This window comes from Ovis canadensis, chromosome 15 (genome assembly GCF_042477335.2).
Source record: "Ovis canadensis isolate MfBH-ARS-UI-01 breed Bighorn chromosome 15, ARS-UI_OviCan_v2, whole genome shotgun sequence".
Classification (NCBI taxonomy): domain Eukaryota; kingdom Metazoa; phylum Chordata; class Mammalia; order Artiodactyla; family Bovidae; genus Ovis; species Ovis canadensis.
Window position 1 is genome coordinate 54958194 of NC_091259.1, and position 27378 is coordinate 54985571.

Sequence of the window (27378 nt, forward strand, 5' to 3'; positions counted from 1 at the left end):
TGAAGTTTCTTAGCATGATTTCCTAATGGTCTAGTGCCAGGAAGTAATCTTACTTCCACAGTCCTGGTACTATGTTCACTGTGGAGGGGTCCAGGGATATAGAGGTAAATAAGACAGAGTGCAAGCCCTTAAACTCACAGATTAATGCCTGAGGAGAAGACATGAGAACAAGTTATTGAAATGCAATGTGATAGGGCAGTAAAATGGAAAGTTGGTGGAGCCCAAATTAGAGGAGAGTTGGGGATGGGGGATTAGGCCAGGGATGAAAACATCAAGGAGAACAAAATAAGGCAGAAGGGGCCACAGAAGCATGAGAAGAGCCTGGAGGGTTCCAGGGGGAGCAGATAGATGTGGATGCCAAAGAGTCTCTAGAAGAGGTGGGAGGAAGTGTGTGAACCTGGTTATGATGGACTCTAAAAGCCACGTTTAATGTATCTGTTCAGTGTATCTCTGTCGCTAGTATTAGAGGGAGAGGATGGGAATGATATCATGATCTGGAGACTAGATCTCCAGAGTCTAGGCCCTAGGTCTTGGACAGGGACAAGAATACATCCAGGGCCAGCAGTGTCGGCAGGAAATTAGAGGAGAGAAGGCAGTATTTTCAGTGGTTCATTTGAACTGACATGTAGTTTTCTGGCCACAGCCAATGGGAGGGCAGCTTTGGTGGTTATAGGAAAGGAATTGGTGGAAGGCCAAGTGGTAGCTCAGGAGAGTAGATCTTGGAGGGACAGCAGTGTGTGACAGATCTGATAAAGTCACTGAACTCTGATTGCATATCTAGCCCCTGTGGGTATTGAAGGAGCAGAGGCTGTGGCTGAGGTGTCATAGATGAGCAGGGGGAAAGGGGAAGTGTTTGACTCTAGTACAGGAGGGTGCTGGGCAGCAGGAAGTAAGGGCATGTTACAGACGGGGGAGAAAGAGCTTAGTGATCTAGAATAGTGATTGGAAAGGGAGGAGCAGTAACAGAACCCCTCAAGGTAAAGGGACCTGGAGAAGGGAGGGGTCCTGTCTGGGAGTGAAGTGTGTGAAGGGTTGACTGAGCATGATGGTTGACTGGTGGGATGGCTGGATAGAGGCAAGGAGGCTGAGCAGGCAGCACTTAGGTGTTAAGAGTCCTAGTTGAGAAGTTCATGAACCTGGGAGTGGGGGTAGGGTGAGGTGGGGAACTCTCCTCTCCCAGGCCAAGGGATTCTGCCTGACCTCAGCAACCTTCCCGACACTCCTGTTTGTTCCCAGTGAAGAGCCGGAGGCCGTCCTTGGGGGAGCTACTCCTGCGGCATGCCCACAGTCCAACCAGGGCTCGGCAGGCGGCACAGATGGTTCTCCAGCCTGGGAGAGACGGTGGCGCAGGACTTGGCCTAGGTGGGGGCTCCCCTGGGGCTTCGACGCCGGTCCTACCCGCCCGGGGTGGGGCCCCTGAGCGCCAAGGTGAGGCTCTGCGAGTCAAGAATGCTGTCTACTGTGCAGTCATTTTCCCTGAGTTTCTCAAGGAGTTGGCTGCCATCTCCCAGGCACATGCTGTCACCTCGCCTTTCTTGTTGGATACTTCCGAGGAGGGGTCTGGCCTTCCTGTCTCAGGCTTCGGGCCCCTCAATCCTTAACTTTCTTCCATGGACAATCAGGGCCTTGAGTGGCCTGGGCTGGGGCCAGGGTGTAGGCTCCTTTTTATGTTTGGAGGCAGTGGCAAGAGGACTTTTTAATTTATTTCTGATGAATGTTTTCTGGAGAACTTGTTGCAATATGTATAAAAGGGAAATCTCTATTCTGTGCTCATTTTTCTTTTCCACCCTTTATTTGTGGGGCTGGGGCCCCAAGAAAGTTGTAAATAGATGGGGAAGTGGTCAGGGTGTGTTCTCTCTGGTGAGGACATGATGCCAAGGTTTCAAGGTACTTAGGCCTTTAGAGGGTGAGGGGCAGGAAGCCTAGGGAAAAAAGCTGGGACTCCTCCTCCAGACCCCCACAGGAAGAAGCAGCATGGGCCCAGAATGTTTGGGGGAGCAGCAGTTGATGTTTATTGGGGACCAGTACCCCTATGTCAGATCTTGGGGGCCTCGCCCCCTGCATCTTTCGCCTCAGCTTCATTCGTCGCTGTCGAACTCCGAGGATAGGCCCTGCAGCAGGGGCAGGGACATGGAGTGCCGGTCGGGGTCCCCGGGGCCCCCACCCTGGGCTCCTGGTGGGGGGCTGCGGGGGCTGAAGAGCCAGTTCTCTGCCAGGGTTGGGGATAGTCACAGCTTGACTCGTGCCCTGGTCTTTCTGCCTCCCTGAGCCCTCCCTCTGGTCTTCTGTGCTGTACCCACCCCCTCACCAGGACCATGCTTCCGTCTCACCCTCCCCTGGCTCCCTTACTCCATCCCCTTGACCAGGGTCCAGTGTGGAGTTACGTGTGGCCCACACATTCCTGGGCTATACTCCCCACGCGCTTTCCCTCCACCGTATCCCAGCCCTCTCATCTTCATTTCCTCTAGCAGTACCTGACAGCATCTGGGGCCCCCTTCGGAAGGGGTTTCGGCCCTTGTAGGAGAATCTGGTTGGTCTGCCCTCTGGCCCTTCCTGGGGAGGTGGCGTAGGTGGGGCTGGGACAGGTGGGGGCACATCAGCAGCTTCAGGGATATCCTCAGAGGCTGATGTAGGGGCTGGAGGTGGCATGATGCTGAGGCTGGGTCTGGCCCAGCTGGCCCCTTGGGGCAGTGGGTCTTTGGTCAGGGGCTTCTGTGGCCCCAGCACTCCCTTGGGTTGCAGTGAAAACTTGAGGCAGGAGAAGGCAATAGGCAGTGACCGTTGTAACCGGAGCAGCTGGGGCTCATGGGCTGTCGGCAGCAGCCCCAGCTGTAGCCAGGAACAGGAGAAGACCTGGTAGATGATGTAGATGCTGTGGGTGCTTCGGAGCCAGGGAAGAGACTGCTGTAGGCTCACCTGCCCTGGTGGCAGCAGCAGGAAGGCCATCTTCTTGCGTAGACCCCCCATGTGTAAGCGGATACGGCAGGGCTGCCCATCCAGCAGTCGCATTTCTTCATAGGTTATCTCTGCTCGGCTGTTTGGTGAGTATTCTCGAGTGCAGTGGGCGAAGGCACCCTCAGAACCTGCCTGTTCCAGGAGGTTTGGTAGCAGCCCCACTGGTTGTAGTGCCCGCCGGCCCTGCCGACCTGGCAGAGCCAGGCGGCTGTGGGCTGGGCGGGACTGTTTCACTAAAACACCCAGTAGGTCATAGCACGCTGCATCAGACAGAAAAGGTACTGCCACTACATTGGGCCCAAAGCGCTCCTCGATAACCTGCGGGCAGTCAGTATATAGGTCAGGGACTGAGTTAGGGGCCAGGTTAGGAGTTAGTTAACCTGGTAGCCTGCTCTAGATGGACCCTCCCTCTGTCAGTGTTCTTTACACTCCACAATGTGCTCAAAGTGTGGTGTTTCTTGCTTGTCTCCCAGTTCTTCCCTATAGCAAAGCCTGAATGTCTGCTGTGTGCCAGACTCTGCTAGATTCAAGAGACTTTGTCTTTGTCCTAAAACAACTCTGAGAGCAAACTGCAGAGCAGATGATTTAACAGCCTTTGTCTTTGATTGAAGAGGATCAAAGATAGTTTCTAGGTGGTAATACTTAAGCTTTGAGGGAATTAGTAAGCTAAGAGAATGGTCAGTCCAGGCAGAGGGAACAGCCAGTGAAAAAACTTGAACTTACAAACTAAGAGGGGCATAGTCAGGAACATATAATTTCATATTAAGTGTAGGGTATGGAGAGGGACAAGGATACAGGAGCCTAATTATTCAAGGCCTTATGTGTGTGCTAACTGATGGGAATTTTATCCTGAGGACAGTGGGAAGCCACTTGAAGAACTCTGGTTAGGAGGGGCACGATTCAAGCAGGCATTTTAGAAAGTTAATTTTGTCTAAGAAGGCATAAAATAGAGAAAACAGAGAAAAGAGCATTGTAAAATTCCAGGCAAGACATGGTAAGGCCCTGAAGTAAAACCCTGGGGGAAGATACTTAACATTATAGAACTAGTAGGACTTGGTCACTTAAGGGGTGAGGGAAAAGGCATCCTCAATGATTATTCTTAGGTGATTGGTTAGATGCATGCTGTTATTAACCAAGAGTGGATACACAAATAGGTTTGGAAGTCCATGCTTATTATACTATGTCTATAACCCCTTAGTATACACCTTCTGCCTGAGCTGAAGGATAGTTCTTGTGTGGCTTTGAGGCCTCATGTTTGTAATACTAGTTCCAACACGCTTTTACGGATCACAGTTCCTCTTGGTTTGGGCCTGCTTGTCTTGGCCTTTTTGTGCTTGGTTTTTGCCATGAAAATTTATTAGGCCCTTATTCTTACCCTGAGGGTCCCAATGGTATCCTAAAGTGCTCAGCTCTGTGCTAGGGTGAGTGTGTTCTTGGCAGAGTCACCATTTGAGACCACTGCTTGCTTCCACTGCACTTCTGGGTAGAAGTTCTGAGGACTTAGACTCCTGCAAATTTAGCCTCTTCCAGGGGCAGCCCATGAAAGTGATGGTGGAAGATTATCTTCCTGGAGGTACCTTGGTGGTTTGAATTCTGAATAAGGAGCCCTTGAGCCACATCCTGTTTAGTGAGATGTCCTACGAGTGCCCACTAACTCAGTAGTTCTGGAGAGAGGAAACCAGGTCACTCAAATGTGTCCTACTCCTTGAATTTGTAACGTTATCACCAGTATTTTTTTCCTGTATGTCTCTACCCTGACTTTCCTGAAAATTTTCCGTTTAAATAGGACAGGGAGTTTTTCTGATTCTCAGAGGAGGTGTAGCTTTCTGATAGTTAAAGAGCTCATTTACTTCACCCCAACTGATCAGGACCATCCTTTCCCATTGCTGAGACTAGTTGCTCTCATTCTTGGGAGGACCTTGACTCTTCTCTTTCTGCCTGGGAAGCTGACCTCTGTGGTGAGCAAGTACTCCATTTTAAATGGGTGTTACGTGCCATTAAGGGTGCTTTGAGTTTACTGGGGACTTCAAGATGATTGTTTTAAACTTGGTGAGTTGCCTTCTGCAAGTGTTTCAGATTCACTTTAATTCAGATAACATGACCAGAATTGATCCCTAAATTCTCTAATCTCAGAAATTAGTGGCCATCTAAATTTGGTGTGGTTTTTTGGATACCGGCAACTCAGATAGAGCTGAAATCTGCCTGCTTCTGAAAATCTGTATATTTTGGTTTAAAACCCAAGTTTCTCATTCTGTGGAAGTTAAACTGGAGGGAATATCTGTGAAGAGGTCAAAGGTAAAGTTCAGGTTCTTTAGAAAATGTGAAAGGCCTTTCACCATTAGCCCCTGTACCTCTTCTTCCTCATTTTCATACTACTTCTTTGAACTCTGTTCCAGAGGACTACTTGCAGTTCACTAGTACACGTTTTTCTTTTCCCTTTCTTGGCTTTTGCACATATTCTACCTTTAGTTCGTACACTGTTCACTCACTCCCGCCCCCCTTCCCCCCATTTAGGTGTTTCTTACGCACTCTTTATGTGCCAGGTATTCCTCTTCCCTCCCTGTGAATAACTTCTACTTGTAGAGCTAGAATGTTACTCACTCCAGGAAGCCTTCCTGACCTTCTGAGTCTGTCCCCAACATAACACTTCTTCCTACTCTCATAGCTCCCCATCCACTGTCTTTCAAGGAAGCTTTCTTACTATTTTTGCAGTTGTAATCAAATTGGACACTTAGTGCAGCACCTCACGCAGGAGACAGCACTGAGTAGATATTAGTTATTATTGTCTTCACCCTTCCAACCTCTTCCTATTTACAAGCTGCTGAGACCTATGTAGGATACACTGTGTTGTTTCCTCTTTTGTCCTCTTTTCTTACCTTATCTTTGATGAGAGTCCAGGTGGCATCAGCTTCATCCAGTGTCAGCAGGTGGGGGGTACCAACCAACATGATGGGGTGTGGGAGGGGTTAGGTAGGGCAGTGGCTGCTGCAGGAACCCCAAGCTGCCCAGGGAGGTGAGACCCCAGGTGCCAGGCTCTGACCTACTGCAGCATGAGGTCATAGAGGTCCTGCTGGGTGTTGGGGCCTTGGGTGGGGAGAGGGCAATCACTTTCATAACCTCACTGTACCCACAACCTGAGTGCATGCTTTTTAGTCAACGCATTCATTCTCCTGCTTTAGCTGGGGAGGAAGATTCAGGTATCCATTAGGATGTGTTTATGTGTGTGTGTATAGTTCTTGGTCTGAATTCTTTAAGGAAACAGGATCAAGTCTTTCCTCCTTAAAGCAATTTGCAATGCTCTGTTGTCAGTTGCAAATGACTTCTTTGTGAGGTTGGATTGGGGTCTTGAAAGACATGGGAGAAGCACAGATCAGGACTTAAACTGAGAACAAAGCAGTGGTTCTGAACTTTGGCTGTACTTCGGAACTAACCGAAAGCTTTAGAAATTACTAGTACCTGGATCCTATGCCCAAGGATTTTGATTTAATTGGTCAGGAATATGCCTGGGCATCAGGAATTCTAAAAGCTCCCAGGCAATTCTAATGTGCAGCCTAGGTTGAAACCCATTATTAATGAGTGGGTTACAATTGCAATAAAAACCAGATGTGTGTAGGAGGGTGCCAAGCTGAGCAGTGACAGAGTGGAGGATAAGAATTGAATTGGGGTTGTGTTGCCTTAGTAACTGGAGAGAATTTTCAGGAAGCCAGAATTTCCCAGGTAAACTTAAGAAAAATTTTCTTCATCCTCTGTTCCCTTTCCTAGGCTGATTTATATCTGGTGGATGCTCTTTATGGCCCTAATCTTTGGTTTTCACTTGTGTCTCTGCCCCAAAATCTCAACCTGGTGTTTTGCTGAAGAAGAGTGTTTTTTTTTTCCCCTGGAGAAGAACCACTCTAGAGAGTCTTTCTAGTAGCTGCTTTCCCACTCCACTCCTCTGTGCCTGCGAAGACCCCTGGCATGTGGGGTGCATCCTCCCCTATCCCTCCCCAGCATGTAGGGTTATCCCACAAAGTTGGCCACTGTCTGAGCTGGCTGAGGAGATATGAGTATGGGGCACTGGGAAGGGTCCTACCATGGTGGGAGAGAGTGTTGCCAGGAAGAGTTTCCTAGAGGAGCAGTGACTGGCCACAGGAGAGGGTCAGTCTAGCTTCCGACCTTCTGTCTACCCTAGACAGAGCTAGGATATCAGGTCTTTGAGCAAAGTTTTGACTGAGCATGCGCCATGGTCCAGGAGAAGAATTAGTATTCAAATCTTTGTTAAAATTGTGTTAGAGACTATTCCAGACACTTCAAATGAATTATCTTAGTGAATCCTTTTAGTAATCCTTGAAGTAGATAGCGTCATTTCCATTTTATGGATGAATTAATAGGCTCAGAGAGGTTAAATAAATTTAGTGCAAGGCATACAGTGAGTTATTGGAGGATCTGAGATTCAGATCCACACCTGCCTGACTCCAGATTTAACCATTAACCAGTAGTTCTTTTTTGGTGAAGGGAGAGATCAACATGTTCCTTCTGCTCACCTGAGAGTGTTGGGAGAGCTGTGTGCAGGTCTAAGTACAGTGTGGCGTGGAGAAAAGGAAACGGGTAGGATAGGAGAAGAGGTGCAGTAGACCAAACCAGAAATCCCAAGTTTCTTGTTACGTGAAACCAAGTCTCTTCCTTCTGATGCCCCTTTGGCACATTTTCAGTTATGGCTGATGAGGAGAGGTCACCTCGTAAAGTATAGTTGGCACCTCTTTTCTCTTAGAAAGGAATTCTGAGTGAGGTGGACAGAGGTAGAGAGCAGACAAGGACAAGATGCTTGGGGGAAGGCTGGCCATCAGTGCAAGGAGACAGATGCAGAGGGACAGAGACAGAGAGCTGCTGGGAGACAGAGGCAGGAAGTAATACACATCTGTCTCCTGAGGGGGGATCCAGATTGAGAAGCAGGTGGATGAAGCAGGTGCAGGGATGATGTGCTGTTGGTGAAATCAGATGAGGCTCTCTTCTCAGATTTTTGTTCATAGCGGGGGCTCAGAGGGGAAATTGGATACATTTCAACTCCTTGGCCAGAGTCCTAGACCTCTGTCTTCTCTCTCTTGCTGTCTGATTACCATGATTCTCCAGACTCCCTAATCCCTTATTGCCCTACCCTAGGTAAATCTGTCTTTCCTTTTGGCACATAGAATCTGAGACTGAAAATAGTTGAAGGAAAAGAGATGACAGCTGAGTTCTGGGTGGAGTTGATGAGCCCAAGGACTGGGCTGTTTGGGCCATATCCTGTTCATAGGTTTTTCCACCACTGTAGCACCTTCTGTGGTCTCCCTTGGGAAAGGGGCACAGCTCATCAGCGTATTTAAGGAGTGACCAGAATGGAGAGCATGAGGGGAACAAACAGGTGGGGGCTGTTACCAGAGAACAGTGCTGCTTTCTGTAAGAACTTCTAGGGTAGTATAGCATGGTGTTGGTAGCAAAGACTTTAGAGTGACAAAGAGTCCTAACAGGTCTCTTCACTTCTCTTGGGCTACAGGGATAATCCTACAGGTCCCTAGTCCCTTATTTGAAATCTTTTGGGATGGGTATGTTTTGGAATTCAGGATGATTCAGATTTTAGAAAGGGAATATAGTGCCTTTATGATACGTAAAGGAATACCCCAGTGAGATTCAGGGCAGTGCCCTACTGTAATCAAATCTATCAATGTTTCTGTAGCTAAATATATGAATATTCACACTAAGTGAGATAAATATTATAAATATGATCGTGACGGGTCAGGCCAGATTTTGGGTCAAAGTTATGAACAGACTATTGTTTCTTCAGAGATTTTTTTATTTTGGAACTATAGATAAGGGATTATGAGCTTATAATTGTTCTCAGGTTGTTGTGGAGGAGTAAGCGTGCCAGAAAAGCCTTCTAAACACACCACATGGTAGGTATGTATGCAATCTCAATCCAAAACAAAATACAAATGTCCCAAGGGGGTGGACTTTTTGACTTACAGTGGACAATGTATGGCTTTGGACTCAGCTGCCTTGGGAGTTGTGCACAACCACAGAGTGAAGGTGCCTTAGAAGAGAGGCTTCCTGTGGTGGGTGGGGAACAGGATTCATTGCTTTTGAACATTGGCTGCATATGATTTCCCTTTTCATGTACCAGAGGGGGAAGGTGTGTGTGTGTGTGTGTGTGTGTGTGTGTGTGTGTGCGCGCGCATGTGCGCGTGTCTGTGTGTGACACAGGACTGTCACACATTTCTTTATATTTCTTTATAATGTTGTAATAAATATCTTACTGCATACATGTTTGTTCACATCTCATTATTTTGTCAATATAGATTTTTTGAGGAGGTTTCACTAAGAGAAAGATATATACATCTTAAAAGACCGATGACCCATTAGGGTTAGAATTTTATCAAAGTTATCTGCAAAATCATTGTCTGGATGGTTTGTTACCTCAGAACTTCATGAAAAAGGTTAGCCTTGAGAAAGACTGAGTCTGCACTTGGGCAGAGAAAAACTGGATTTGCCCCTTGTTCACTTAGCTTCAGTGTGACAACACTCTGAAAATCACACAGCTTCTGGGCTGTCTCTGTAGTTACTTGTTGATGAGGACCTGGAGATGGCATCCCTTGCTTTTCTTCAGATCTGCAGCCCCCCGTGTGGCATCCAGTGGTGCTCGGTCCAGCTGCCTGTGCTGAGTGGTCTGATTGCTCCTGGTTCAGGTCTTCGTGATTAACTCCAGTACCCACTGTTAATTTTCCCGGAGAGCTTAGGTCTGGCTGTGCAGCCCACAGCTTTCTCTGACTGCGTAACTGTCTCCCTACCTTTTATGTGAGAATATACTCATTCTAGACTTAATGCTTGGCTTCCTTGGTGGCTCAGCAGTAAAAGAAGCCTCCTGCAGTGCAGGAGATGGGTAGGGAAGATCCCCTGGGGGAGGAAATGGTAACCCACTCCAGTATTCTTGCCTGGGAAAGCCCATGGACAGAAGAGCCTGATGGGCTAGAGTGCCTGGGGTTGCAGAGTTGAACACAACTGGACACATGACTGATCACGCACCCAGACTTAATGCTGGCCTCAAAGATCTTTCTGTGCAAGGTTCTTGCAGTTTGGAGTTTTTTTTTTTTAACAGAAAGTGAATCCCATGTTAGGCAACACCACAACACTTACTGTTTAATATCTCTGTTCTCTGGCAGCCACAGCAGTGTGAAATATTCCTATTTCATCATATTGCACCAACAGCGTGTGCTTCTCATGATGCTGGCCAGGACAAATGGGGGTGCTGATGAGAATTTTATTTGAGAATTCTATATTCTTGTTTGAGGATGCACAAAAGGGCATGTTGATAAGAGAAGATAGTGATCTCTGGCAAACAGGTGAAATGGTTACAGTGATTTTTCTGGGCTATCAAAATTTCTTTCAGCTGAAGCCCTGACCCCTGAAGCTATAGGCTCAGGGAGAGAAGTTCTAGTCATCAATATCTGAGACTTCGGCAGAGCAGTGAGGGTAGTGGGAATAGTGGTTTACATATAGAGACCAAGAAGGTTCTCTGAACTGAGAATGTCTTCAGGATCAGGGTCTTGGAAAAATTTGGGAATCCAGGGCACCTTATCCCAATTATCAGAAAGTGGGGAATAAGCCTGCTTAACTCCTTCCTGAAGGATAGACTGAAAACAGAATCAGGAATAGAGGGAGGGCTATAATCCCAGACAGGTGCCCAAGCACTTGCTTGCAGAGGCCGTGTCACTCTTTTCCAGACCCCTGGGTCCAGGATCTGTAGAGAAGCTTTGGTGTAGGAACGTGGGCAGACTGAGGTTAAAATGATGGAGTAGAGTTGCAGGAGAAGGAGGAGGGTGGTTTTAAGTTAAATCATGTGTATTGTAATCCCAGGATTATTCCCTGGCACCTTTCCTTATCTCCTCTGCATGGCAACATGGTTGCCCATCTCCTGTCTCCTCCCAAGCAGGATGCATGGCTAGACCAGTCTACAGATGCCACTGGTATACCGAGACTTCACAGCAAATATCTGTTGAGTGGTTGTCACAGTCATATGCAGAGCATGGGACAAAGATGACACCACACCTCCAGACCCCAGACTCCTCTGAGTGTCCCCTCTCTCCCACCCTCAGGCTCCCTTGTTTTCATTGCCCATTAGAACTGGCTTTTTTTGACTGTGAAGATTTCTAGGAGCCGGTCCCTAATCTGCTTCGTGTGGGCCCCATAGATGAGAGGGTTAAGGGCAGGTGGCAGCAGCAAATAGATGTTAGAGAGAAGGATGTGCACAGGCTTGGGGATGGTGTGACGACCAAAGCGGTGTGTGAGGTAGGAGAAGAGACCAGGCACATAGAAGGCTAGAATGACACAGATGTGGGAACTGCATGTTCCAAAGGCCTTGGCACGGGCTTCTCGGGTAGGCAGCTGCAGCACAGTGTGGGCGATGAGCCCATAGGAGCCCGTGATGCCTAGAATATCTATACCAGACACAGCCAACGAAAGCACCAGCCCATACAAGTTGTTGGCTCCTGTGTCACCCACCACCAGCTCCACCACCGCCATGTGTGCACAGTAGACGTGGTGTATGGTCTGGGCTTGGAAGTGCTCAAATCGTGCAACCAGCAGAGGGAAAGGCACAACAATAGCCACAGCTTTTAGGACCAGTGCCAGGGCTGCATACCCCACACGGGCTTTGGTGACTAGGATGGGGTAGTGCAATGGACGCCCTACTGCCGCAGCACGGTCACAGGCCATGGCCAACAGTACACCAGATTCCACGGCCGTCAGTGCGTGAACGAAGAACATCTGGACCAGGCAGGCAGTGTATGGCACAGGCCGGGGCCCGAGCCACAGCACAGCCAGCAGCCCTGGAGCTACAGATGTGGCTAAGCTCAGATCTGTGGCTGCCAGGGTGGCCAGGAGCAGAAACATGGGCTGATGCAGGGTGGAGTCTGTCTGCACCACTGCCAGCAGTGCTCCATTGCCCAGCAGGGAAAGCAGATACATGGGCCCAAAGACCAGGGTCAGCCAGGCCTGCACACCCGCTAGCCCTGGGATGCCAGTCAGTATGAAGAAGGTTGGGCGTGAGAAAGTAGAGTTGGGCTGTGGAGCTTCTGTCATCCTGTGGGGTCAGAGCTTTTGGGCTCATGGAAGCATGACTCATGATGGGTAAAGGACAAAGGGAGAGATTTTGGGGGTGTCACAGTGGCACAGATCCATCCATATATGTGTAGGAGTCATGCAGGGCTGGGAGGCAGTGGTATAAACTTTGGGGTTGGTTATATGGATATAACCTTGGATAACCAGGGTCACAACTCTAGCTAGGGTGGAAGAATCCTTTCGGCTGAAAGTCGATGAGCATTGGGGGAACCAAGGGGGACAGTGGAAGTGAAGTGGGAGTGTCACTGCTGCAGTGCTAGAATAGCTGGAGCCCTCCAGTTGGGGCTCAGCTGAGAGTGGAGCTGAGATGAATTTTTTCTTCCTCAGAGTCCAAGTAGAGTCAGTCTCAGTCTCTGCAGAGGGAGAGAAAGCCAGTGCTGGGTGGCGATCATGCCTCAGGCAGGTCCTGTTCCTGACTATATCTTAGGCAGAACTCCTGGGCCCAGCTTCCTCAGCTCTACAGCAGGGGTGGGCACAATGATCTTATGTGTTGCCCAGCTTTAACATTCTGGGCACCAGCCCTCCAGGAAGAAAGGAAAAGAGCAGAGAGAAAGGGAGAAACAGGAGGAGGAGGCAGAAGGGGCCTGGAGCAAAGTAGGGAGGCTGATATGATAGGAGAAAACCTGGTGGGCTTTTGGGGTGTGGAGTTCTGTTTTTCTTCACTCCATGCTGAAGTAATGAACTTGAACACGGGCTAGAGAGTTGACGCTGGGCAAGCAACGGAGAATTGACATGGGAAGCAACGGAGAAAGAGAGATGGCAGCAAAGAAAGGAACTTCTCGTCTCCTTTCCTTCTTCACATTCCAGAAGGGGGGTCACATTCCAGAACTGAGTCTCATTCCTGGGGTGCCAGAGGCAGAGCAGGTGACAGAGGGGGAGGAAATGGCACTCAACACACAAGCAGCCAGAGGAGGAAGAAGTATCTCTGGTGTTGGAGGAGGCACGGTGAGTAGAACCAGTTTCTCCCAGAACCCAGCCCACAGCAGAAACTTAATAAATGTTGGATGGATAAATGAAGGAGGAAAAAGGCCCCAGAAGACTTGACTGAGGAAAGGTCCTAAGCACCATGTATTTGCAGCTTCTCTTCTTGACTGCTGCCTGTGGGGCCCTTTATGTGACTGTTCAACTTGCTTCCCTCAGGGCCCTTACCCCTCCCACCTGGGCCATATTAACTCTTCCTTGTTCTGCGTCTGATAGCCTGGGTAACTCAGGAAGTAGTGTAAAGAGGCAGAGATGGGGACAATGATGAAAGAGACTGACTTTTGGCATTGATAGATCTGGGTTAGAGGAAACTTTCTCTGGGAGGTCTTTGCTGACTCACTGATGTCTGGAGAGAAAAGACCTTGCTTTCTTTATTCTTTAATAGCATCAGTTCCCCTCTATTGTAATTACTTGTCTCTCCTCCACTGGACTGAAAGAGGGGTGCTGCTTATTAGCTTCAATATAACCACCACTTATCATAATATCTGGTAGTTATTGTCAATAAATAAATATTTATTGCTCTTAATTGTGGGACAAAACTGCTGGCCCCAAATGGCCACCCAGACAGCATCTGCTGACTAACAGTGGTGCCTACAGTTTCAGAAGCCTTCAGTATCCATGGAAATGAAAAAGATTCACCATCCACCACAAGTCCACTGAGTAAAATTCTTTCTGCTATGATGAGACATATTCTAACAATCACCACAGTATATAAGATAAAATAACAAAATCAAAGGGACTATGGGAAAAAATAGGAGTAGGGACATAACATTAAAATCTTCATCAGAAAAACATCTGAGAAAGAATATGAACCTAGTACAAATGGTAGTGGTGTTTTACATATGTTAAACGGTTAGGATGGAACAGAACTTGTGGGATGAGCCAAAGCAGTTCTAAGGGGGAATATCAGCAATAAATGCCTACATTAAAAAGCAAGAAAGATTCCATTTAAACAACCTCACTCTCCCCCTTCAGGAACTGGAAAAAGAACAAACTGAGCCCTAAGTTACCAGAAGAAAGAAAAGATTAGAGCAGAAAGACATGAACAGGAAAATAGAAAATATTAACCAGTTAGTTCTTTGAAAAGATAAATTAATAAATCCTTAGCTAGACTCACCAAGGGAAACAAGAGATCAAATCAATAAAATTATAAATAGAAAGGAGATATTAGCATGATACCACAGAAATTCTAAGAATTATGAGAGGCTACTGTGAATGAACTCTACCAACAAACTGAACAACCTAGAAGAAAGGAAACATTCTTAGAAGCATAACTTATAATTCAAGACTGGATCAGGAAAAAATAGAAAATCTGAATAGATCAATTACTAGTAAGGAGATTGAATCAGTAATCAAAATTCTACCAATGAAGAAAAGTCCAGGACTGGATGGTTTCACTAGTAAATTTTTGCCAAATATTTTAAATAAGAATTAACCCAGGCCTTCTTAAACTCTTTCAAAAAAGTTTAAGAGGAGGGACAACTCCCAAACTCATTTCATAAGACCAGCATTCTGATAACAAAATCAGAAAAGGACACTACTAGAAAAGAAAAGTATAGGCCAGTATCCCTGATAAATATGAATGCAAATGTTCTCAATAAAGTACAGCAAATCAAATTATTCCAAAATCTTGCAGGATAAGGAAGGCTTCTTAACTCATTCTATGAGGCAAACACCACTCTGATATCAAAACCAGGCAAAGATATCACAGGCACAAAAACAGAATTACAGGTCAATTGAACATAAATGCAAAAATCCTCAATAAAATGTTAGCAACAAATTCAACAATACATTAAAAGGATCATAAACCGGGATCAAGTATAGGATTTTCCTTGGGATTCAAGGGTGATTCAGCATAAACATGAAGCAATGTGATACATCATGTTAATAAAATGAAAAATCACATGACCATCTCAATAGATGCAGGAAAAGCATGACAAAATTCAGCATCCTCTTATGATAAAAACTCATAAAAAATTAGGCATAGAAGGAATATATCTCATAAAAAGGCCATATATGACAAGCTCATGTCAACTTTTCACTGTACTCAATGGTGAAAGGTTGAAAACTTGTCCTCTAAAATCGAAACAAGACAGTTTCACCACTGTCAGCCACTCTCAGCACCCATTTTCAACATAGTGCTACAAGTCCTGGCTACAACAAGAAGGCAAGAAAAAGAAATGAAAGGCATCTGAAGTGGAAAGGAAGAAGCAAAATGGTCTCTATTTTTAGATGACATGATTTTTACATATAGAAAATCCTGAAAACAAGAAAAAAGCTTTAGAACTGATCAATGAATTCAATAAACTTGCAGGATACAAAATTAACTTCCAAAAATAGCATTTTATACTAATGACAAATTTTATGAAAAAGAAATAAAAGAAATTGATCTCATTTACAATAGCATCAAAAACAATAAAATAGGGAAAAAATTTGACTAAGAAGATGAAATATCTCTATTCTAAAAGCTATTGATAGAAGACATTGATGAAAGAAATTGAGCAAGACAGATAAATGGGGAATGTGTTCATGGATTGGAAGAATTAATTTTATTAAAATGTCATTACTACCAAAAGTCATCTATAGATTCAATGCAATCTCTATCAAAATTCCTATAGCATATTTTTTACAGTAGTAGAAAAAACCTCTTAAAATTTATAAGGAAACACAAAGACCTTGACTAACCAAAGACATCCCGAGAAAGAAGATCATAAAACTATACTCTATAGTTACCAAAACAGTGGACACACTGGGGAAAGAGAGGGTGGGAAGAATTGAGAGAGTAGTATAGACATATATACACTGCCATGTGTAAAATAGCTAGGTAGGGGGAAGCTATCTGTTCTCCACTGAGTATTCTTAGCTTCCTTGTCAAATATTAGTTGACTGTATATACTTGGGTTTATTCCTAGGCTCTCAATTCTGTTCCATTGATCTATTTGTCTACTTTTCTGCCAATATCATACTGTTATTATTTTTCATTAACATTTTTTAAAATATAAATTTATTTATTTTAATTGGAGGCTAATTACTTTGCAATATTGTATTGGTTTTGCCATACATTGACATTTTCTTTATTTTTTAATTGTAGTATAATTTGTTTACAATGTTGTGTTAGTTTCTGCTGTCCAACAATGTGAATCATACATACATACATACATACAGGTATGACCTAAATCACACATACATACATATATGACCTAAACAAAACACACACATACATACATGTATGACCTAAATCACACATACATACATACATACATACATACAGGTATGACCTAAATTAAATCCCTCATGATTATACTGTGGAAGTGACAAATAGATTCAAGGGATTAGATCTGATAGAGTGCCTGAAGAACTATGGATGGAGATTCGGGACATTGTACAGGAGGCCATCCCCAAGAAAAAGAAATGCAAAAAGGCAAAGTGGTTGTCTGAGGAGGCCTTACAAATAGCTGAGAAAAGAAGAGAAGCTAAAGGCAAAGGAGAAAAGGAAAGATAGACCCATTGGAATGCAGAGTTCCAAAGAATAGCAAGGAGAGATAAGAAAGCTTTCCTTGATGATCAATGCAAAGAAATAGAGGAAAACAGTAGAATGGGAAAGACTAGAAATCTCTTCAAGAAAATTAGAGATACCAAAAGAAACATTTCATGCAAAGATGGACACAATAAAGGATAGAAATGGCACGGATCTAACAAGCAGAAGATAAAAAGAAAAGGTGGCAAGAATACACAGAAGAACTATACAGAAAAGATCTTCACGACCCAGGTAGCCACAATGGTGTGATCACTCACCTAGAGCGAGACATCCTGGAATGTGAAGTCAAGTGGGCCTTAGGAAGCATCACTATGAACAAAGCTAGTGGAGGTGATGAAATTCCAGTTGAGCTATTTCAAATCCTAAAAGATGATGCTGTGAAAATGCTTTATTCAATATGCCAGCAATTTGGAATACTCAGCAGTGGCCACAGGACTGGAAAAGATCAGTTTTCATTCCAATCCCAAAGAAAGGCAATGCCAAAGAATATTCAAACTACAACACAGTTGCACTCATCTCAAAAGTTAGCAAAGTAATGTTCAAAATTCTCCAAGCTAGGCTTCAACAGTATGTGAACCATGAACTTCTAGATGTTCAAGCTGGATTTAGAAAAGGCAGAGGAACCAGAGATCAAATTGCCAACATCTGTTGGTTTATTGACAAAGCAAGAGACTTCCAGAAAAAGATCTACTTCTGCTTTATTGAATATGCCAAAGCTTTGGACTATGTGGGTCACAACAAACTGTGGGAAATTCTTCAAGAGATGGGCATACCAGACCACCTTACCTGCCTCCTGAGAAATCTGTATGCAGGTCAAGAAGCAACAGTTAGAACTGGACATGGAACAACAGACTGTTATATATATATATACCCTCATGTTCACTGCAGCATTATTTACAATAGCCAACACAAGGAAACAACTTAGATGCCTGTTGATGAATGAATGGATAAAGTTGTCAGATACACACACACTGGAATATTATTCAGTCATAAAACGAGGAAATCCTACCATTTGTAGTAACATGGATGGCTTTGAAGGGATTCAGTTCAGTTCAGTCGCTCAGTCATGTCCAACTCTTTGTGACCCCATGCCTCCCTGTCCATCACCATCTCCCGGAGTTCACTCAGACTCACGTCCATCAAGTCTGTGATGCCATCCAGCCATCTCATCCTCTGTTGTCCCCTTCTCCTCCTGCCCCCAATCCCTCCCAGCATCAGAGTCTTTTCCAATGAGTCAGCTCTCCTCATGAGGTAGCCAAAGTACTGGAGCTTCAGCTTTAGCATCATTCCTTCCAAAGAAATCCCAGGGCTGATCTCCTGCAGAATGGACTGGTTGGACCTCCTTGCAGTCCAAGGGACTCTCAAGAGTTTTCTCCAACACCACAGTTCAAAATCATCAATTCTTCGGTGCTCAGCCTTCTTCACAGTCCAACTCTCACATCCATATAGGACTACTGGAAAAACCATAGCCTTGACTAGATGGACCTTAGTTGGCAAAATAATGTCTCTGCTTTTGAATATGCTATCTAGGTTGGTCATAACTTTTCTTCCAAGGAGTAAGCATCTTTTGATTTCGTGGCTACAGTCACCATCTGCCATGATTTTGGAGCCCCCCAAAATAAAGTCTGACACTGTTTCCACTGTTTCCCCATCTATTGCCCATGAAGTGATGGGACCAGATTCCATGATCTTAGTTTTCTGAATGTTGAGCTTCAAGCCAGCCTTTTCACTCTCCACTTTCACTGTCATCAAGAGGCTTTTTAGTTCCTCTTCACTTTCTGCCGTAACGCTAAGTGAAATGACTCAGAGAAAGACAAAGACTATATGATCTCACTTATATGTGGAATCTAAAGAAAAAATAGCAATCCAAAGGAGAAAGAAAATATCCCCCGAACTCACAGGAAAAGAGATCAGACTTTTGGTTACCTGAGGTGGAGGGTGGGGGGAGGAGAAATTGGAGGAAGATGGTCAAAAGTTACAAATTTTTAGATATAAGTTAGTCCTGGGGATGAAATGTAAAACATGATGACCACAGGTAATACAACTGTACGATATATAGGAAAGTTGAGAGTAAATTCTATGAGTTCTAATCACAAGGAGAAATTTTTTACCTTTTTCTTTCTTTTTATTGTATCTGTATGAGAAGATGTATGTTACTCAAACCTATTTGATAATCATTTCACAATGTATGTAAATCAAATCATCAGGCTGTTTGCCTTATGCAATGTGCTTTCGTGTTGCGTATGTCGATTATTTCTCCATAAAACTGGAAAAAATTTGCTAAGTTTTGTTTTATGGTTCATAATAATGGCTATCTTGGTCATTTGTCATGGATGCTTGATTAAAAGAAAGTTTGATCTCCTGTTGGGCGGTCTTCTACATATGTCAGTCAGATCTTATTTGTGCTGGTCACTTCTCCTACCTCCTTGTTCATAATCTGTCTAGTAGTTTTATCAGTTGTGGAGACGGAACTTCAGTACTGAGGGGGCTGTTAGAGTCCTAAACTGTAATCATGACTTGTCCATTTTTCTTTCCATTTCTCAGTTTATGCTCCATGTGTTTGGAGGCTCTGTTGTTTGGTGTGTACATGCTTAGGATCATTATATTTTCCCGGCTAACTGATACTTTTATTGTTATGTAATACGTCATCTTGTCACTAGCAATATTTTTTTTTCTGATAACCAGTATTTGTTTTTGTTTTTTTTTTGTTTGTTTGTTTAGTTTTTTATTTTTTAAATTTTAAAATCTTTAATTCTTTGCGTTGTGCAAGCACGTGTGCTCAATTGCTCAGTTGCATCTGACTCTTTGCGACCCCTTGGACTCCAGCCTGCCAGGTTCCTCTGTCCATGGAATTTTCCAGGCAATAATACTGGAGTGTGTTGCTATTTCCTGCTCCAGGGTATGTTCCTGACCTAGGGACTGAACCATCACCTCCTGCATCTCCTGTAATGGCAGCCAGAGACTTTACCACTGAGCCACCTGGGAAACTCGTTGTAGTCTACTTTATCGGCTATTAATATAAGCCACTCCAGCTGTTTTTTTAAATCAATGTTTGCATAATATGTATATTTTTTCCTTTTATTTTCAACCAACTATGTCATTGAATATGAAGTTAATTTCTTGTAAACAGAACATAATTCGGTTTTCTTTTGGTTAGTCCACTTTGCTGATCTCTGTTTTTCAGCCTGTGTGTTTGGACCATTTACAGTTCAGGTAGTTATTAATGAGATGGGACTTAAGTCTGATATTTTATTATTTGCTTTCTGTTTGTTTCTCTGTCTCAGTCCTCTGCTTCTGTTTTCTTGCCTTTCTGTGGATTGCTTGAACATTTTTAGGATTTTTTCATGATTTACTTTTTGAGTATATGGCTTTGTATAGTTTTCTTTGTGGTTACTCTATTAAAAATTATTGTGGACAATAATTCATAGTCCACTGGCAACAACATTTTGCCATTTTTAGTGGTAAAACCTTCATTCCATTTAGGTCCCTTTACTCTCCCTATTTTAAAATATCATTGTCTTGAGTGTCAGATGGTGTAATCACTTTTGTTTTAATCATTGCATGTGATATAAAAAACTCATGGGAAGAAACATTTACACACATTCCTGTTTTTTCATTATTCTTTATTCCCTCTTGATGCTCCAAAAAAATCTTTCTTCTAACATATGTAGACACCCATGTAACCCACACTTTCCTCAATATATAGAATGTTTTTACCAGAGGAAGTGCCTTCTGGTTCCTCCTACCCTCAGTTCATTTCAGTTCAGTTCAGTCGCTCAGTCGTGTCTGACTCTTTGCGACCCTATGAATCGCAGCCCTCCAGGCCTCCCTGTCCATCACCACCTCCTGGAGTCCACTCAAACTCACGTCCATTGAGTCGGTGATGCCATCCAGCCATCTCATCCTCTGTCGTCCCCTTCTCCTCCTGCCCCCAATCCCTCCCAGCATCAGAGTCTTTTCCAATGAGTCAGCTCTTCGCATGAGGTGGCCAAAGTACTGGAGCCTCCTACCCTAGAGGCAATCATTATTCTGATTTTTATCACAGTGGGCTGGTTTTTATCTATGTGGAACCTCATGAAAATGGAATCATGCAATATATAGCCTTTTGTATCTGGTCTCTTCCATGCAACATAATGACCCTGAGTTTAACCTGTGTTGTATGTTTCAACAGTTTTCAAAAAAATTTACACTGGACCATAGCTGATTAACAATTTTGTGCTAGTTTCAGGTGTGCAGCAAGTGATCCAGTTATACCAATACATGTGCGTGTTCTTTTCCAAAATCTTTTCTCATCTAGGTTATTCCTGAATTTTGGGCAGCGTTTCCTGTGCTAAACAGTAGGTCCTGGTTGGTTATCTGTTTTAAATAAAGCAGCGTGTACATGTCAATTCCAAACTGCCAATCCCTCCCCTGATTCTTCCCCCATGGTAACCATAAATTTGTTCTCTAAGTCTGTGAGTCTGTTTCTGTGTTTTAAATAAGTTCATTTGTGTCATTTTTTAGATTCCAAATATAAATGATCTCATACAACATTTGCCTTTCTCTGTCTGACTTACTTCACTTAGTATGACTCTCTCTAGGTCTATCCATGTTGCTGCAAATGGCATTGTTTCATTCTTCTTAATGGCTGAGTCATCTACTGTGGGCTCTCCTGGTGGCTCAATAATAAAGAATCCGCCTGCCAATGAAGGAAATGCAGGTTTGATCACTGGGTCAGGAAGATTCCCTGGAGAAGTTTTGAAATGGCAACCCACTCCAGTATTCTTGTCTGGGAAATCCCATGGACAGAGGAGCCCAGTGGGCTATAGTCCATGGGGTTGCAAAAGAGTCAGACATAACTTAGCAAGTAAACAACAGCAATAACAACATTCTATTGTATATGTGTACCACATCTTCTTTATCCATTCATCTGTGAGTGGATATTTAAATTCCATATCTTGGAATTGATATCTTGGAAAAGATATCTTCCATATCGTGGCTATTTTAAACAGTGCTGCAATGAGCATTGGGGTGCATGTATCCTTTCAAACCAAGTTTTTAGTTTTTCTCTGGATATATGCCCAGGATTGAGATTGCTGGATTGTATGGTAGCTCTGGGCTTCCCAGGTGGCGCTAGTGATAAAGACCCTCCCTGTCAATGCAGGAGACACACGGATGCAAGTTTGACCCCTTGGTTAGGAAGATCCCGTGGAGGAGGGCTGGGCAACCCACTCCAGTATTCTTGCCTGGAGAATCCTGTGGACAGAGGAGCCTGGCAGGCTGTGGCCCATAGGGTCATACAGAGTTGGACACGACTGAAGTGACTCGGCATACACACATGGTAGCTCTATATTTAGTTCCTAAAGGAATACTCATACTGTTCTCTATAAAGGCTGTACCAATTTACATTCCCTCCAACAGTGTAGGAGGGTTTCCTTTTCTTCATACCCTCTCTAGTGTTTACTGTTTGTAGATCTAAGAGGAAGTGCTTTCAGCTTTTCATCATTAAATATGATGTTGACTGCTGCTTTGTCACATATGGCCTTTATTATGTTGAGGTACATTCCCTCTATGCCCATTTTCTAGAAAGTTTTTTTTAAAAATCATAAATGGGTGTTGAATTTTGTCAAAAGTTTTTCTGCATCTATTGAGATGATCACATGGTTTTTACTGTTCAATTTGTTGATGCGGGATATCACACTGACTGATTTGTGGATATTGAAAAATTCTTGCATCTCTGGGTTAGATTCCACTTGATAATGGTACATGATCCTTTTAATTCTGTTGGATTTGGATTGCTACTATTTTGTTGAGGATTTTTGTGTCTATGATTATCAGTGATAACTGGTCTGGAACTTTTTTGGTGATATTTTTGTCTGATTTTGGTATCAGAGTGATGGTGACCTCATAGAAAGAGTCTGGGAGTATTCATTTCTCGGCAATTTTGAGGGATAGTTTCAGAAGAATAGGTGTTAATTCTTCTCTAAATGTTTGAGAGAATTTGCCTGTGAAGCTATCTGGTCCTGGATTTTTATTTGTTGGGAGTTTTTAAATCACAGTTTTGATTTCAGTACTTGTGATTAGTCTGCTCATGTTTTCTATTTTTTCTGAGTTCAGTCTTGCAAGAGTGTATCTTTCTAAGAATTTGTCCATTTCTTCCATTTTATTGGCATATATTTACACACATGGGTAGGCGTGCATGCTTAGTTTCTCAGTGGTGTCTGACTCTTTGCAACCCCATGGACTGTAGCCCTCCAGGCTCCTCTGTCCATAGAATTTTACAGGCAAGATTACTGGAGAGGGTTGCCATTTCCTACTCCAGGGGATCTTTCTGATGTAAGGATTGAACCCGCATCTGTTGCAGCTCCTGCACTGTCAGGCAGATTCTGTACCACTGTGCCGCCTGGGAAGCCCATCGTTGCTTGTAATAGTCTCCTATGATTCTTCGTATTTCTGTGGTGTCCATTGTAACTTCTTTTTCATTTCTAACCATGTTGATTTGAGCCCTCCCCCCCGCCCGCCCTTTTTTTTTTCTTGATGACTCTGGCTAACGTTTTATCAATTTTGTTTATCTTTTCAAAGAACCAGTTTTTAGTTGCATTGATCTTTTCTATTGTTTTATTTATTCTATTTCATCTATTTCTGCTCTTGTATTTATAATTTCTTTCCTTCTACTAACTTTGGGCTTTGTTTTTTGTTCTTTTTCTAGCTGCCTTAGGTGTAAGCTTAGAAACATAGGGTGTAAACACAGGGTGTTTATCTGTGATTTCTCTTACTTCCTGCTGTAAGATTGTATTGCTATAAACTTCCCTCTTAAAATTGCTTTTGCCACATCCCATAGGTTTTAGATTGATGTGCTTTCACTATTATTTGTCTCTATGAAGAAAATGTTAGAGTTAGGATGCCTCTAACATCTGCCTCCAGAAGAAGGAAGCACGTGGTGTCTCCAGTCTCTAAATATAAACACCCTTTTCAGAGCAGGACTAGTGATACCTCCTCATGCCAACATGGTCAAGCTCCAGCTTTCTCTTTTCTTCACATTCCTCTTCTCTCAGAAGGGATATTTTTCAATTTCCAGTTTGATTTCTTCAGTGATCCATTGGTTGCTAGGTAGCATATTGTTTAATCTCTACATGTCTGCATTTTTTAGTATTGTTTTTGTTTTTTCTTGTAGTTGAATTCTAATCTCATGGTGTTGTGGTCAGAAAAGGTGTTTGACACGGTTTCAATTTTCTTAAGCTTACTGAAACTTGCTTTTTGGTTCAGCATGTGATCAATCCTGGAGAATATTGCATGTGCACTTGAGAAGAATGTGTATTCTGCTGCTTTTGGATGGAGTGCTGTACAAATATCAATTAAGTATATCTGGTCTAATGTGCCATTGAAGACCTATGTTTCCTTATTGATCTTTTGTCTGGATGATCTGTCCATTGCTGACAGTGGGGTTTTAAAGTCTCCCACTATTATTGTATTTCTGTCAATTTCTCCTTTTATGACTGTTAGAATTTGCCTTATATATTAAGGTGCTCCTATGTTGGATGCATATATGATTGTTATATCTTCTTGAAATTAACCCTTTTTCATTGTGTAGTGTCCTTCTTTGTCTCTTGTAACAGTCTTTATTTTAAAGTCTATTTTGTCTGATATAAGTATAGCTATTCCAGTTTTCTTCTGATTTTCATTTGCTTGGAATATCTTTTTCCATCTGTTTTAGTGGTTTTTTCATTTCAATTGCTGAATTGTGTGCCATTATATGAATATATCACAATTTGCTTATCCAGTCTTCTTTTGATAAACATCTGGATTGTTTCCAGTTTTTGGTTACTATGAGTAAAGCTCCTATGAGCATAGCTTTTTTGTATGAGGCTTTGTGAATTTATGTTTTTATTTCACTTGGATAAAAACCTAAAGCATGGGTTTGTGGTTTTTTCTTTTTTTCCTTATAGGGTTCCTAGCAACATATTTGTTCCAAAATTTACAAGACAGCTGGGAAGAATTACTCTGCTCCCAACAGTGTTAGAGTACTTTAGTTAAGTGTTCACACAAAGTAAAATTTGCCTTTAATGGTGTAAAAATTTTAATCAAACTTTCACTTATTCTGTCTCTTTTTTTCTTAAGTGATTGACCCTTCAGGGTGGCTCCAAAATTCTACCTCTCGGCTCCCTTAATCAATATTTCTAGACTGAGTCTGAATACTTTGAAATGTTCACCCGAGTGAGGTTTTTTCTTCTCTTCTTATCAGATACTTAGTCTCTCCAAGCCTCTGTTTTCTCATCTACCAGATAGATATAAGAATCATGCTTTATCTCAGTGGGTTTTCCCGAGAATTAAATGCGGTAATTTATATTAAACCCTAACACCGTATTTGGCAGGGATTTAGTAAGGGCTCAACAGTCATTAGCTGTTATTTTTATTGCTGGGATTTCTGTCACTGCTCTTATGCTGTGTCTTCAAATACTTTGTATGTACTTTGGAGCTAATAATTATCTCTAGAATTATTGCTCCCTCTTGGCATGAGAGGAAGGGTTTTCATTTTTCCTTTGCTTCGTTGATTGAAGGAGAACTGATCCCAGGGGTGACTCTAACACCTGCCACCAGAAGAAAGAAGCATGTGGTGTCTCCAAATATAGGCACCCTGTACAGAGCAGGACTAGTGACACCACTCATGCTAACATGGTCAAGCTCCAACTTTCTCTTTTCATCTCATTCCTCTTCTCTCAGAGCAAACAAGGGTTTCAGTTGTTCTCTGCTACTTTCTCAGTTCTTTACCAGATACTGTGATATTGTAGGTGAGTTTCATTGAGAGTGGTAGGGGGAGGGATTGGCAGGAGAGTATGTTTATGTGCATATTTAGGAGTATCAGTAAAGGACAAAAATGAATTGGGAGAGAGGAGATGAGTATGTAGAAGAAAAGAGGTCAGTGAGATAAAGGATGAGAGAGAGACTGCAGCATGACAGAGCTCAGGGTCGGGAGTGCTGGGGGAGATGTCAGTGGGACAAGGAGGTGGCACTGGTTAGGAATGTGAATGCAGAAAGTGGCCAGGAAAAGCACCAGAAGAATATGGGAGAAGAGAGACTTGAAAGTTTTGAAGGCAGTTCATAGAGCAGTCAGAATGTACCAGGACAGGGGATATAAGTGGGGCTGTTCATGAAAATGGCTCAGATTTTGAGCACCACCTTGGAAAAACAACCAAAGTTACTGGTGAAAGGTTAACTGACTAATTCCATGGTCCATTTATTCAAATGTTTCCTAAGTTCCACTAAACCAGTTGCTGTGCTTAGTACTATGAACTCCCAAATCCCAAAGTAAGGAGGACTCTTAAGGAAACTTTATTGGGTAATCTGGGTGTCAGATGTGTATAAAGCAGAAAAATCCTCATTCATTCTGCCATCCTACATTCTGAAGAATGGATACAGAAATTGGGAGAAGAGGTTGTATCTTGGAACTGGGGTCTTCCTTGTTTTTGCCATCACATCATAAGACTATTGCGATATTTACATATGATACACCACCATATGATTACTTAAATGTTGACAAAATCCTCAAAATGCTTATGAGTGAAACAAATGGGATAGTGGGACATTTTTCTTGAGATGTTTATTTATTAAAAAACCATGAATCTCTATTAAAGATATGTTAGTGAATTAAGGGCATATCAGTGCCTCTGCAGCATAAATAACACTGGCTTTAGATTATGAAGCATTTTACTTGTCAGCTTTCAGTGCACTTGAGCAAGAAGAGTGAGGCTATTAGAGGTATAAATCTGAATTTGCTCTAATTTATTAAAAGGGTGAGCCATTTATAAATGTTGGTGCTTTATGTATTATTAGAAACAAATTTCTTGTGGCACATCCCCCAACTATGCTTCCATATACTGTCCTGCACACGGAGGCCAGCCTTATAATCTAGAGTAGAAGGGAGAAGGCTATTCTATCTGTTAGAGACATGGCTTCAGTGTTTAGACCCTGTGCACTTTAAAGAACCTGAGAGCGGTGAAAAGCACGTGAGATCTGAAACACATGCCCCAGAAAAATGGAAAATAAAATTAATACTTGTTTAAATAAATGTCTAGATAATACAACTAGGCAAAAAGTAATTGACTCAACTCCTGTACATTTATCTAGCAGTTATATCTGATGTGGTTTGTGGGTGCATTTTAGTATGTTGTTATGAGAGTTAGAAGAATCTTCCAAAATAAAGATGCATAAAGACATGAAAGGCTTTTATATAACCCCTTAGAGAGAGAGTAGGCATAACTAAAAAATAGAGTTGGGTGGGACTCATAGGAAGAAAAGAAGATACTAGGAAGAAAGAGAGAGAGCAGAGTCTGGTCATGGGCTGCAGGGAAGAAGGGGCTGCAGGGAAGAAGTGGCTTCACTTCTCCTGCCTGGACTGAATCTTCCCTATGATTCCCACTCCTAGTTCTACTCGGTCCTGTAGCTGAAGCTCTGATGCTCATCACTCTGCCATATCCCTGGGGATTCTGTAAATAATGGAGATAATCTCTGTTTTTGCTTTGACAGGTATATGTTTTTCAAAGTACTTGAGGGAAGCCTAGCAGGCAGTTCTGACCCAACTAAGTCCATCACTGTGGACTTTCCTGGTGTACCACCCCAAGCCTCAGATCTTTTTTTTTTTTTTTTTGCTGAGCCGAGGGGCATGTGGAACTTCACTGGCTAGAGAGCGAACCCTCATCCCCCGCAGCAGAAGTGTGGAGTCTTAACCACTGGACTGCCAGAGAAGTCCCCCAGGTCTTGGTTCTGAGACACTGTCTGAGAGATAGGTTTTCTTTTTT

The 27378-nt window shown here is 43.2% G+C and overlaps 3 protein-coding genes across 6 annotated transcripts in view; 1 reads left to right on the forward strand and 2 right to left on the reverse strand.

Moving 5' to 3' along the window:
• Nucleotides 1–27378, forward strand: part of FHIP1B (FHF complex subunit HOOK interacting protein 1B) — a 55739-nt gene that overhangs the window by 24267 nt on the left and 4094 nt on the right. For 2 of the 4 annotated variants that reach the window (XM_069553398.1, XM_069553397.1), the window contains one exon: nucleotides 1237–1428. In XM_069553398.1, coding sequence (XP_069409499.1) covers nucleotides 1237–1428 — 192 coding nt within the window. Of the gene's footprint in view, nucleotides 1–886; nucleotides 978–1236; nucleotides 1763–27378 lie in introns of those variants that run through there. The other 2 variants (XM_069553399.1, XM_069553401.1) reach the window with 2 other exon arrangements.
• Nucleotides 2079–5903, reverse strand: C15H11orf42 (chromosome 15 C11orf42 homolog). Its single transcript, XM_069553404.1, has 3 exons — nucleotides 5832–5903; nucleotides 2475–3273; nucleotides 2079–2209 (listed from the first exon to the last, which is right to left on the reverse strand). The coding sequence occupies exons 1-3, from the start codon at nucleotides 5901–5903 to the stop codon at nucleotides 2079–2081; spliced, it is 1002 nt and encodes a 333-aa protein (XP_069409505.1).
• OR52W1 (olfactory receptor family 52 subfamily W member 1) lies at nucleotides 10047–14083 on the reverse strand. Its single transcript, XM_069553403.1, has one exon. It carries the CDS (start codon nucleotides 12043–12045, stop codon nucleotides 11083–11085), a length of 963 nt encoding a protein of 320 aa, XP_069409504.1. The 5' UTR covers nucleotides 12046–14083; the 3' UTR covers nucleotides 10047–11082.

Excerpts from the sequence above, each read along its gene's own strand:
- C15H11orf42 (XM_069553404.1), bottom strand. The coding sequence starts at position 5,903 with ATGTTGGTTGGTACCCCCCACCTGCTGACACTGGATGAAGCTGATGCC. Across the intron at positions 3,274-5,831 it reads GGACTCTCATCAAAGATAAG|GTTATCGAGGAGCGCTTTGG; the intron begins GTAAGAAAAGAG and ends GACTGCCCGCAG. Across the intron at positions 2,210-2,474 it reads GGGGCCCCAGATGCTGTCAG|AGAACTGGCTCTTCAGCCCC; the intron begins GTACTGCTAGAG and ends CAACCCTGGCAG.
- OR52W1 (XM_069553403.1), bottom strand. The coding sequence starts at position 12,045 with ATGACAGAAGCTCCACAGCCCAACTCTACTTTCTCACGCCCAACCTTC.